At 40.3% G+C, this 11,030-nt stretch overlaps 1 protein-coding gene across 1 annotated transcript; it reads right to left on the bottom strand.

The window, feature by feature from the left end:
- Positions 1-469: 469 nt before the first annotated feature.
- Positions 470-8,826, bottom strand: OPN3 (opsin 3). Its single transcript, XM_009644721.1, has 4 exons — positions 8,823-8,826; positions 7,397-7,716; positions 5,236-5,487; positions 470-733 (listed from the first exon to the last, which is right to left on the bottom strand). The coding sequence occupies exons 1-4, from the start codon at positions 8,824-8,826 to the stop codon at positions 470-472; spliced, it is 840 nt and encodes a 279-aa protein (XP_009643016.1).
- Between the last annotated feature and the right edge of the window lie 2,204 nt (positions 8,827-11,030).

The following is an 11,030-nucleotide window of genomic DNA, read 5'->3' as shown; positions in this document are numbered from 1 at the left end:
AGGGCACACTCCAGGCTCATGCCCTGCTTCACTGAGCAACAGGACCCCACATCCCTTTCTGCAGAGCTGCATCCCAGGCAGCCAGGGCCCGGCCTGCTGTGCTGCAGCATTGTTCTTCCTTCTCAAGTGCAGGACTTCACACTTGCCCTTGCTGAACTTTGTAACATTTCTGTCAGCGCATTCCTCCGGCCTGACCAAGTTCTCCTGAATGGCAATCCTACAATATGCTTTAAGAAAATTCAGAGGAAAGACATTCATCAGCAGTTTTGGCACAGATACAGAAATTTCACTACTGTGATCAAAACTGAACTGCCTGCAGAGCTTCAGATGCAGAATCCCTTCAGTATTTCACAGCTTAAGAATGTGGTTTCCTTTGGCAGCCCACAGACACCACCACTGGAACTGATCTCCAACCTAAACAGTCTACTGGCTGAAGTCCATCTCATTCTCACACCTCTTCAGCTCATCCCTATAGTGGCTTTACTTGGATGATATTTACTTTTGTCCCGTTGTGTTTACTGTTGTCATCTATTTGCTGGGTGTCATCACTGGTGATAATAAAAATGATAGAGGAAGAGCTGAAAGTCACTTTCTTCTTTGGCCTGTTCCCTGCTTTCTGAGACATAACTATTGGTCGTATTGGTTTGTCATTCCCTGTTGCTGGTGTCTCTTTCACGGTCCTCTGGTATCTCATCAGGCGAAAGCACAGGAGTTGCAAAAGGCATCGTCGAAACTGCAAAACAGCATAAAAATGAAATTACAACTTCCTAAGCATTCACTATCATGTACAATCCAGTGAAGACAGCAGTATAGTAAATGACTCTAAGATATTTCTGCATATCTCCACCTTGTTCAAAGTTAGTTTCAATGCTATAACAAACATGGTGGCTTTTTAGTGGGTACTTTCCTTCCCTCCACTAAAGAGCTGAATAGGATCACCTAGCCAGTAGAGGGCACTGAAATGCAATTTGGTATTTTACAAGTGGCAAGATCTGCAATAGGCAATCTGCAAAGAACAAGAGGACTAGGCTCTAAAATATGCTGTAGGTATTGTTCCCATCCTTGAGTATTCACAAATAACACGTTCACTCTAGCAGGGGAAGAATATTCTCAGAAACAGTTCACAAGAGCATGCAGAGGGAAGGAACAAGTGGAGGCAGAGGGGATACACAATCACAGAATGGCAAGTGTTGGAAGGGATCTCAGGAGATCATCTAGTCCAACCCTCCTGCTAAAGCAGGTTCACCTAAAGCATGTTGTGCAGGACATCATCCAGGCGGGCTTTGAATATCTCCAGAGAAGGAAACTCCACAACCCCCCTGGGCAGCCTCTTCCAGGGCTCTGTCACCCTAAAAGTAAAGAAGTTCTTCCTCACATTCAAGTGAAACCTCTTATGTTTCAGTTTGTACCCATTGCCCCTTGTCCTGACGCTGGGCACCACTGAGAAGAGTCTGGCTCCGTCCTCATGACATCCACCCTTAAGATATTTGTACATGTTGATGAGGTCCTCTCTCAGTCTTCTCTTCTTCAAGCTAAACAAGCCCAACTCTCTCAGCTTTTCCTCACAGGGGAGATGCTCCAGTCCCCTAATCATCTTTGTTGCCCTCCTCTGGACTCTCTCTAGGAGTTCCTCATTTTTCTTGAACTGGGAAGCCCAGAACTGGACACAGTACTCCAGGTGGGGTCTCACCAGAGCAGAGTAGAGGGGGAGGATAACCTCCCTTGGCCTGCTCGCCATACTCCTCTTAATGCATCCCAGGATACAAAGGGATGTTTTCTTCCTTTTAAGTAACTCAAGGGTCTGGAATTTTAATAAAAGCATTGAAAGTCAGAGATATAAAATAACATTTCAAAGGTTGGTAACACAGAACTAAAATGTTCCCATTTAATATGGAAGAAACAGAAGTCTTTCAGCTAATTAGAAGTCATTTATGATATACAGAGTCTGTTTTAATTTGTGATTAAATAATGCAAAGTATCCAGTGAAAGCTCACATCAGTATACAGAATGACAATTCCAGTAGTAGTGCTGTTTTAAATGCTCCAAGTGTGTTCTCCCCTTCACAACACAAAGCATTCAGGCATAGGGGTTAAAGGATGCACTCATTCAGTTCCATGTCTGCACACATCTAAAGCTCAGATATGATCCTTTGGGTCTCTGGTTTTACAAGAAATAAGTGGGCAGCTTCCTCTTATTTTAATAACCCATCCTGAGGCCGCACCTGGAGTACTTTGTCCAGCTCTGGAGCCCTCAGCACAAGAAGGACATGGAAGTGTTGGAGCAGGTCCAGAGGAGGGCCACAAAAATGATCTGGGGGCTGGAGCACCTCTCCTATGAGGACAGGCTGAGAGAGTTGGGCTTGTTCAGCCTGGAGAAGAGAAGGCTGCGGGGAGACCTGATTGCAGCCTTTCAATACCTAAAGGGGGCCTATAGGAAAGATGGGGAAAATCTTTTTAGTAGGGCCAGCAGTGACAAGACAACGGGTAACGGTTTTAAACTAAACCAGGGTAGGTTTAGACTAGATGTAAGGAAGAAGTTCTTTACAATGAGGGTGGTGAAACACTGGAACAGGTTGCCCAGAGAGGTGGTGGAGGCCCCATCCCTGGAAACATTCAAGACCAGGTTGGATGGGGCTCTGAGCAGCCTGATCTAGTTAGTGGTGTCCCTGCTCCTGCAGGGGGGTTGGACTAGATGACCTCTAGGGGTCCCTTCCAACCCAAAACATTCTATGATTCTATAAACAAGACATGCCTGGAAGGTGTGAAGAGGATTTAAAAAAACCCAGCCAATCAAAAAAAGCCCACAACAACAAACAGGGCAGGGGGACACAACACAGCTTTTCTCTGAAAAGGGAGTAGGACAGGTTTCTCAATAGCCTTCCATTTAGCCACATTCAGAATTATTCTGTATTATCCTGCATGGTCGCTGACTTTGATTTTCCAGCTATCATGCAAGAAGCTCTCCAACATGCCAGTTTGGAACAAGGTTTTGTTACAAGACATTAATCCTGCTCTGACACAGGGGAGGTAATAGGTCCTGTTGGGAAGGGGACCTAGAAAGTTACAAGATGATAGGGAAAGGTCATCTGTTGCTATGTCAAAACACAAGAGAATGGTCATGTGGAGGCCTTGATGATTTCAGAGATAATGTGGTACCTCTGAGTAGCATGGAAGTGAGAAGGCACAAGAGTGTTAGAACAGGTCGGATAGAGGAAGTATATTAATAGAGAAGTGGTTTTAGAATTCCTTCTGAAGGCAAAATAAACCAGAAGATGAGCAAAATTATCATTTTGGTCTTAATCTAGACTTAGAGGTGAGTGAGAAGCACTTGACAATGCATCTCCAATAAGAGTGTTTAGCTGATTTGTTCTTATCCTGACTATGATCACCATTGTGCCTGGTACCACTTTGATTTGCTGTGAACCAGAATCTACAAAATCTTTTTCAAATCAAACTACTTAGTTCATAAACTTCTATATACTCATTATATAAAGGAAAAAAAAAAAAATCACTCTGTTGAAAATACTCTTTTGAACATAATTGTTGTTAGCTCCCCATACCCAGGCCAGCTCTGATATTGTGCAGCTGTGTAACCTTAGATCAGCCTGCTGTGAAATGAGCTGTGGATGAAGAGCTGTGAGATGCTACTTTGGGGGCCTCCTGCCATCACTCAGGAACAGCATTTAAACTCACCCTTGCCCTCGGTCCTGGCCTGAGCTGCACTGCAGCCTTTGCCTGACCACCCATCTGGCTGATCAGACCCATTAACTTGGCTAACTTGTCCCTATAGACTGCTTGCTGGCCCTGGGCAACTGCAAACCAGTGTAGGAAATCACATCTCTATAATGAGGAAATGGAAACCCAGGGAAAGCCTTCCAGCAATCATTCATACTTCTTCACACTTTGCCAAGTGGTTCTTGTCTAAATAAATTCACAACACTGTTTAACTGCATTCAGTGGTTATCTTCATAGTACTGATGATTTACAGAATGATGTATAGTTTTCTAGTTTCCACGTATTTGACATGCCACTGATAACTCCAAATACTTCCATTCTGTCTTTGCTCTGTAAAGCACTGAAATGAGCAAGTTACCACCATTAAATCAGCAGTCTACTTTTCATAATGAAGACTACAAAAGCAGACAAAAATGAAAACTTGGTTTTGTCATAGATAAGTATTTCTTCTTCATAGCACATAATTTATCTCAAAAAAATGTTTCACTGTCATCCACATGAGATTCTGGCTTTGAATACAACAAAGCTCTAAGAAATGTTACTGGTGTAGTATTTTTCCACCAAAATCACCAATTTATCGAGACTGAAATGATCCAGGATGGTATGCCAAATTTTGTAGTGTTCACTTAAAAGCTTAATGGAAACATTTTAAGAATACAGTGTTTTATTTTCCTACTTTAATTTTTTAGTACTGTACACTTAGAAATTTTTAAATTCATAACAAATTACAACTTTTTGTTGCCACTTGAGGTTAAACAAAATTTCAACATGTCTTTTTTAAAATTTTTCTTCCAGGCGCCAACCAAGTAGACAGCTACTTTTGCTTGCAATGTTCTTTGTTCTTCATGGTTGAGCTCCTGAGAAGTAACATGTCAGGAATGTGCATTCCTAAAACTTTCCTAGGCTTAAGCAGAACCGTATAATGGACAATCATTTCATTCCCTGGTATTTTAACATTATTGAAACATCTTACTGACATATTTGCTTAGTAAAACCCAGTCTAAAAAACAGGATGGCTTTTTATGAGCATACTTATTTGAAATACTATGCTGAGTTGTTCAGTCCTTGTGTTGCCATAATGGAAAAGTCAGAGGCAAGTTTTTTTCTTCCTAAAAAGCAGACACCAGATATTCTGAATTTTGTCTGATGGGGTTCTGTTGTGGTAAGGGAGTGATTTAGATGAGGTTTTCTACTTGTAATCTATTTCATGGGTAAATTGTCAGGACTAGACACTTAAATTTTGATACTCCTTCCCTTCCCTTTCATGTGAGTGCTCATGTGTGAATTCAGGCACTTAAAATCCAATTTCTGATAGGGTAGTACTTTAAGCACCATCACCGATTTTAATTCTACTAGAACTTTACCATTTATCCTAGGTGTTCAAATTAAAAAAAAAAAATAAAAATCTAAGCTTTACAGGTTAAAGTAAATCAGATTTAACCTCCAAACCTGTGGCATGGGCTACTAATTATTCAAATAAGAAAATCTTCAATGTACCTACCTTTCTACTCATGAAGATATAGATGACTGGATTATAAGCAGTGCTTGACTTGGCAAAGAAAGATGGGATGATAGCTACTGTTGGAGTTACAAGGTTGCTATAGCCGTATGTTACCAGGAGGGAGACCACTGCATAGGGCATCCAACAAATAAGGAATGTGGAGATCATTAAGAAACACATTTTAGCCACCTTCTTTTCATATTTTAGAAGTTTGATTACTTGAAAAGTCTGGAAGTCTTCCACACAGTGAAGCTGTAGGAAAAAAAAACAAAACAAAACAGACAGAGATAAAATGGTAGAGTAAAACAGCTCTATGTTTTACTTGAAACTGAATAGTTCTAAATATATTTATAAATAACTAATTCACCAATTTAGTTTTTGGCACAAACACTATACACCTTACCTTGTGAACCATAATTCTGGAAGTTTACATCATGTTTCAGACTTTTACTGCTTTTATGAAATGAAAAAGTATGATCTGAGGAGAAATAGAATAACAAATGCACTGGAAAAAAATATGCTGTGCTTACTATAAGTATTTTAGAAAACCAACTTGCCCTCATCCACTGGCATAAGCAAGTTCAGTTCACATTTAGTGGTCCTTCGTCTGATTACAGAATCACAGAATCGCAAGGGTTGGAAGGCACCTCGGGAGATCATCTAGTCCAACCCCCCTGCTAAAGCAGGCTCTCCTAGAGCATGTTACACAGGACTTCATCCAGGCGGGCCTTGAATATCTCCAGAGAAGGAGACTCCACAACCTCCCTGGGCAGCCTGTTCCAGTGCTCTGTCACCCTCGAAGTAAAGAAGTTTTTCCTCATATTCAACTGAAACCTCTTATGTTTCAGTTTGCACCCATTGCCCCTTGTCCTGTCACAGGACACCACTGCAAACAGACTGCTTCCATCCTCATGACTTCTGCCCTTAAGATATTTGTATGTGTTGATAAGGTCCCCTCTCAGTCTTCTCTTCTTCAGGCTGAACAAGCCCAACTCTCTCAGCCTTTCCTCATAGGGAAGATGCTCCAGTCCCTTTATCATCCTAGTTGCTCTCCTCTGGACTCTTTCTAGGAGTTCCTCATCTTTCTTGAACTGGGGAGCCCAGAACTGGACACAGTGCTCCAGGTGGGGTCTCACCAGGGCAGAGCAGAGGGGGAGGATAACCTCCCTCGACCTGCTGGCCACACTCCTCTTAATACACCCCAGGATACCATTGGCCTTCTTGGCAACAAGGGCACATTGCTGGCTCATGGTCAGCTTATTGTCCACCAGGACTCCCAGGTCCCTCTCAGCAGAGCTGCTTTCCAGCAGGTCAGCCCCCAGCCTGTACTGGTGCATGGGGTTTGACCTCCCCAGGTGCAGCACTCAACACTTGCCCTTGTTGAACTTCATCAGGTTCCTCTCCACCCAGCTCTTAGTTAGACAATCGTGTAGATTTGTCTCACCAGCAATCTTTAGAGAGAAGAAAATTTCACTAATAGATTTCTCTGTACTGCTCTGCCACTTCATTTGTTACCCTGAAATTATGGAATCTCTATTTAAAGCAGAATACTAGGCAGCAGGTTCCCAGTGTCAGCTGAGTAAGTCATAAAATGCGGAAAAGATGCAACATGTACGTGAGTGCTCTCCATAACAACTATCAGTTGTGCCAATACTGTTCACCACAAACTTGAATGGATCCAGACTAACTACCCACAGAATCTGAAACATTAATGCTTTCTGACACTACAGATCTGAATTAAAATGGGTTGCCTTAACCTGGAAAACTAGTTTAACAGGGCTTAATCTCCACTTGGAAGAGTTTTACAGAGTTATTTTCTCAAGAGTTGCAAAAACGAGAGAGGGAGTTCCATAATCAGGAGATCTGCAAACAGAGTCTTCTTTTCCCCCTGTTTCAAGGGAGGACCCGATAGGGAACTGCTCGTGCTCACTAAGACACAACCTGCCTCCCAGTAAAACTACACAACAAATAGATCTTGGTAGCTCTAGGTTGGTTCTTCTCCAGCATTACATCCCTTATAGTGGTCACTGACATGAATGAACGTTAAACATTCAAAGGCAAGAGTGCAAATTTAGGCTCTGATGCAAGCTTAATATACAGCATCAGCAACTTTCACTGAAAATATTACACTAAGAGAAGTCTTTTATTTGAATCAACTTACCATTCTTACTGCATATAGAATATGGCCGTAGCAATAGGCCATGATCCCAACAGGTGCTACCAGACAGCTAAGGAAAAAAAGGAGCACAAAGGAGGTATCATTGGGGTCTTTCGACTTCCAGTCCACTGAGCAACCTAATCCATGAATTTCCAGGGTGTATCTGTTCCAGCCCAAAAGAGGTGCTCCAGTCCAAGCTAATGAATAGAGCCAGATGTATGTGATAGCCCGCCAGGACCAAGAGAAGTCAATTACTTTAGCATGGACCACTCGAATGTAGCGTTCATAGGCAAGAACAGTGAGAGTCATAATTGAAACAATTCCTGTAAGAAAAATAAAAGAAAATCAATTAAATAATTCACAAACATTGCAAATTGGATGGAAGTCCTCTTGATAAATGTTCCCTTTGCCAGCAGGTTAACTCAAAATTAGCTAGCCCGTATTATGAATCTAACACCAATATGCTTTTTGGGTGACACCCTTCTACTCACTAACTAGTAACTCACTAATTTCAGAACTACTCAGAGCAGGGTGCTGGAAATTGACCCATGATGTGTGACTGCCAAGACGTAGGACAAGGAGGGAAAAAAAAAAAAAACAAAAAAAAAAAAAAAAAAAAAAAAAAGAGACCAAGATAACACATTTTCCTAAGCATTACTTCATTAAGCGAGAGATCATGCTACAAGGCGGGGGGGGGTGTGTGTGTGTGTTTGCAATTGTGTTGGGTTGGTCTGTGGTTTTCTTGGGGGGTGGGGTATTAAAAGAAAAAGGTCCTATATAAAAATTATTTAATTAGCAATAACAAAATGTGTTAGAATCCTAGGGAATTCGGAGTCGAGACTGAAGTCAAAGAAAGCCTTCAATAACTGACAGCATTGAAATGTACCGTTAATGTGAACAAAATGACTAGGAGAATTCCAACTTCTTTCAAGATTTCCTGCAAGTCTTTGCTTTCCTGGTTGCTCTTTGGAATGCAAAGTGTTGTGTTGCTGAAGGAGTCACATCTGGAAGACATTGGGTTATATGGAGTGGCCCCTCCTATCTCACTGCTATCATAAAAATATCATAGTCTTCATTTCAATTATTTGTGTACTCTCTTCCTTTTCTGTCCACCTCAACCCCACTACACACTTATTAACATGTTATGACAGAAATCACAGATTATTTTCAGCTCTCAGCATTATCCTATCCAGACACTTCTATAATTCAATGAACTCAAGGTAAAAGTCAAGGCAATTCTTTCTTGATTAGAATATAAGGATTTCTGTTTCAATGCTCCATGAAATGTAATGATCAAGAACCAATCTGCTCATCACATGTGCCAGTCACCTGAAGTCTGTTACAATTAAGTCATCAAGCTCATATACACAGCCTCTTAACCAACAAAAAAGGGTGTATTTCACAGCACTCTGTGAGGTTATACAAATACCCATGTCTAAATTTGTGTACATTTTATCTAATAAGAAGCACAGGTATTTTGTCACACAGCATTTAATTTCTTCAAGTACATTCATATTTGGCATAACATGCATTTATACAGCTGTGAGAAGGTTAAACATGCAGATTTCACTGCCAAAAAGAGCATAATCATTATATGCAGCAAAAACCTTCAAAGGATATCACAGATATCTGATCTCATTTTGAAAAAAGGGTAAGCATCTAAGGAAGACAAATTAATAATAGCATGCTCAATCACCAGCAACATGGATTTTAAGAATGCAACTAAGAATAAAAAAAATCTAGATAAACACATAGCCTCTGCCACAAGGCATTCATCAGCAAAACCAGCATATTATTAACTGAGTATCTCACAGAAGGACATGCTTTAAGATCTCTGTAAGAAAGCTACTTTACCCTGTATTAGAGGATCCCTTTTTGTACACGATGGGTTGAGAAAGCTTTCCTGATTAACAGGAAGGATTTCCCACTCTAAAGGAAAACATGCCACTATTTTTTTTTTTTTTTAAACATGTACATTTTTTTCCAGTATTATCTTTAAACCTTCATCACAAAGAATTAAATATTGCTGGACATGCATAAGGCAAGGCAGCCTACTTTCACAGTCAGTTTTGTATAGTTTTGTGGGTTTTCTTCTTGTATAAGTCATTGCTATAGGAATTTTTTTTCTATGGTTTGAAAGAGAAATTAGATTAGCAAATGTGGACCAGAGGGTTCCCACAACACTTAAGGTTTGGGTTTTGGTTTTTTTTTTTTTTTTTTTAATGAAGTTGATAGGAAGTCCTTCATGTCCTTTTTCAGGACATAACATGCTGAAAATAGATTGAAGAATGTAGATCTAAGCAAGATCTTAGTAAGAATCAGAAAATAATTATAGAATTATACTGGTACTATTCTACACTTATACTAGATCAGGTGAATGCTTTATACAATGAAATACAGTCTGCTTCTTGAACACAAGGTGAAGGCAAGAAATTCACCTCTCATTTCTCTGTGCCCAAAGACTAGATATTACAAATTTTTACCTGATGGTTATTAAAATCATCCGCAGACATGCTTATGGAGGAAATTATGTGCTTACATAGCACACTGAGGCTTTGTCTGTGATCAGTGGATAGAAAAAACAGGGGTGTCAAAATTCCTAAGTTAACCCCTTGCTTTTTACCACCTTCCTTCTCTCCCACTACAACCTCAGGGAAAACAGGTGGATAAATAATTTACCTACAAAGTTATTCAATGACTAATGTCCCTGTGTACTCTTAATATGTGCCATCAGTTTTTATACACGTGTATTGAATTCTGGCCATGACAAAGTAATCAAAAGCACATATGATTAGTTGAAAGCACAGGTGTTCAGAAGTGATAATTTAATGAGTCCTTGACATTTTCAAGGAAGTCATTGCAGGCTCAATATCTCTCAAACTTCGTACTTGCACATAAACCTTCGAGCGGTTTTAGCTCAAGACCTTTCAGTCTGAAACCAGTGCTCTTTAAAGGGATACTTGAGTTTTCTACCCAAACTGTAAAAGAGAGCTTGGTTAGCCTGTTGGACAGTATGTACTGAAATGCAAACCCCTGTTCTGTTGGTATTCAGAAAGTGTCTGGTAGCATGTATGCACGAGGCAAAAAATGAAGGTCACAGCATGTTACAGTAAATTCCTCTCTGATGCAGGATCTCTACTGTAACAAGGTTGTAAATGTAAGAGCAGAGATTGAAGTAGTTAACCATAAAAATAGAAGTTTGAAACAAAATGTCCTTGCAGGAAAATACAAAATGTAGGGATTTTTGTACAAAAAAAGCCCCTCACGGTGTGGAGCCATGGCTGCCTGTGTATTTGTGGTAGATGACATGCAGAAATACCTATAAGAACAGGAATACTGTATTAGAAACACCATAATGTGTATTAGAAACATTAAGTCCATAACTGTGGGAAAACACACATTAATTCTGGTGGAGGGTGCTGTACATAACGCTATTTAAGAGTCATTTGGATTTTCTTGTTCTTGTTACTTCTACAGTGGGCTACATGACAGGGGAATTCATAAGAAAATTACATTTCAGTGTTTTTAAATGGGCAGATAAGCACCTTTTAACTCTTAGATGAAGGATTACCAATAAGCTACTTTTACTGAATGAGCTGAATTGAACTACAGACAGCATCTCTCAGCTTTCAGACAT

This window comes from Egretta garzetta, unplaced genomic scaffold (genome assembly GCF_000687185.1).
Source record: "Egretta garzetta isolate BGI_Z169 unplaced genomic scaffold, ASM68718v1 scaffold248, whole genome shotgun sequence".
In the NCBI taxonomy this organism is placed as follows: domain Eukaryota; kingdom Metazoa; phylum Chordata; class Aves; order Pelecaniformes; family Ardeidae; genus Egretta; species Egretta garzetta.
The sequence above is the reverse complement of the archived record's forward strand: the minus strand, read 5'-3'. Positions and strand labels throughout refer to the sequence as shown.